Source organism: Cyprinodon variegatus, unplaced genomic scaffold (assembly GCF_000732505.1).
Source record: "Cyprinodon variegatus isolate N-32 unplaced genomic scaffold, C_variegatus-1.0 Scaffold1312, whole genome shotgun sequence".
Classification (NCBI taxonomy): Eukaryota; Metazoa; Chordata; class Actinopteri; order Cyprinodontiformes; family Cyprinodontidae; genus Cyprinodon; species Cyprinodon variegatus.
Genome location: NW_015151765.1, coordinates 98,234 through 99,495, shown reverse-complemented (window position 1 = coordinate 99,495; position 1,262 = coordinate 98,234). Strand labels below are relative to the sequence as shown.

The following is a 1,262-nucleotide window of genomic DNA, read 5'->3' as shown; positions in this document are numbered from 1 at the left end:
TATTTCTTGTGACGATGAAACTAAATGATAAAAAAACAGAGCTTCGTTCCTGTGTTTCAGAAAAAACCAGCTGTTTGGAATCTAAATATTGCTAAATTAGTTTTTATTTCCTTTCATTCAAACGGGAAATAAAAGGTAATTGTTAAAATTACAAAAGGGAAAAATGTATTTTCATTTTTTGTGTTTTCTTTTTCTTTTTTACAATAGATGCTAAATTATTTTATGATGAATATATTCTTATTCAACATTTGTTGTCATTCCCTGTTATCTAACCCCTCCCCTTGGGGAGCAGTGGGCTGCCACTGTGCGGCGCCTGGGGAGCAGTGGGGGATTAAGGGTCTTGCTCAGGGACCCAGAGTGGCAGGCTGTGGGAGGGGGGCTCAAACTCACAACCTCAGGATTCCAAACTCTATGCCCGGACCACTATGCTGCCACTCCACTATATTCCTTATTTCATAGTTTTACTTTGCATTTAAGTTATATTAATACTTATTGAACACACTATTGGAAATAACAATGTTCCATATTTCCCTGTTCTTTGAAGACACCATTTTCTTGGAGGTTTATCTTTGATTCAATAAAATATCCTCTTTAGATAAATGTTCTGTTCTTGAACTAAAACTGTAAGATCAACCCGATAAAGGAGCAACAGAAGAGTTTACACTGATTAAAACCTTCTGCATCTTCATTAAATATCCACTGATTTCAATGTTGGATAAATTAATTAATCTATGAACTTCACTAGCTTACCTGCTGTCCTGCTGCAGACGGTTGAGAAGCTTAAAAAAGCAAGAACAAGTGAAAATGCCCGATAAGTCATGTCGTATATCCTGGTTATCAGCATCTAAAGTCCCGGTGGATTAAATAAGATCATATAGTTCTACTAGAATAAGCCTGGAAGAGAGATTTGAAGAACTTCTGGCATTAAACCCATTAAAGGTGGCAGAAACAGCCTGAGGGGCTTCTGAGGATTTATTCTCGTGTGTCGGTGTACGTGAATGACAGGAATGCTGTTTCCCAATAACTCTGTTTGCACTCAAATGGCTCCAAATATTGATCTGGCCTCCAGTCAAAGTCTGGTCTCCTGGTTACTGAGAGGAGCCATTATGAAGATCTGATTGTTTTATCATCGGATCTCATGTGCTTTTTCTCCTCATGAAGCTTCTTCAACTGTGACTGTTGTGCTTTTAGTTCAGTTAAAGTTTTTTTTTAGTTTATATTGGTTTCATCTCCATTTAGTGATATTCTACTTATTTTTAGCT

General features: G+C 37.1%; 1 protein-coding gene across 1 annotated transcript in view; it reads right to left on the bottom strand.

Annotated features, from left to right (window-relative positions):
* Positions 1-844, bottom strand: part of LOC107102760 (N-acetylmuramoyl-L-alanine amidase-like) — a 9,915-nt gene extending 9,071 nt beyond the window's left edge. Inside the window, exon 1 of the mRNA XM_015402181.1 lies at positions 751-844. Within this exon, the coding sequence (XP_015257667.1) occupies positions 751-844 (94 nt within the window). The remainder of the gene's footprint in view (positions 1-750) is intronic.
* Positions 845-1,262: the final 418 nt, after the last annotated feature.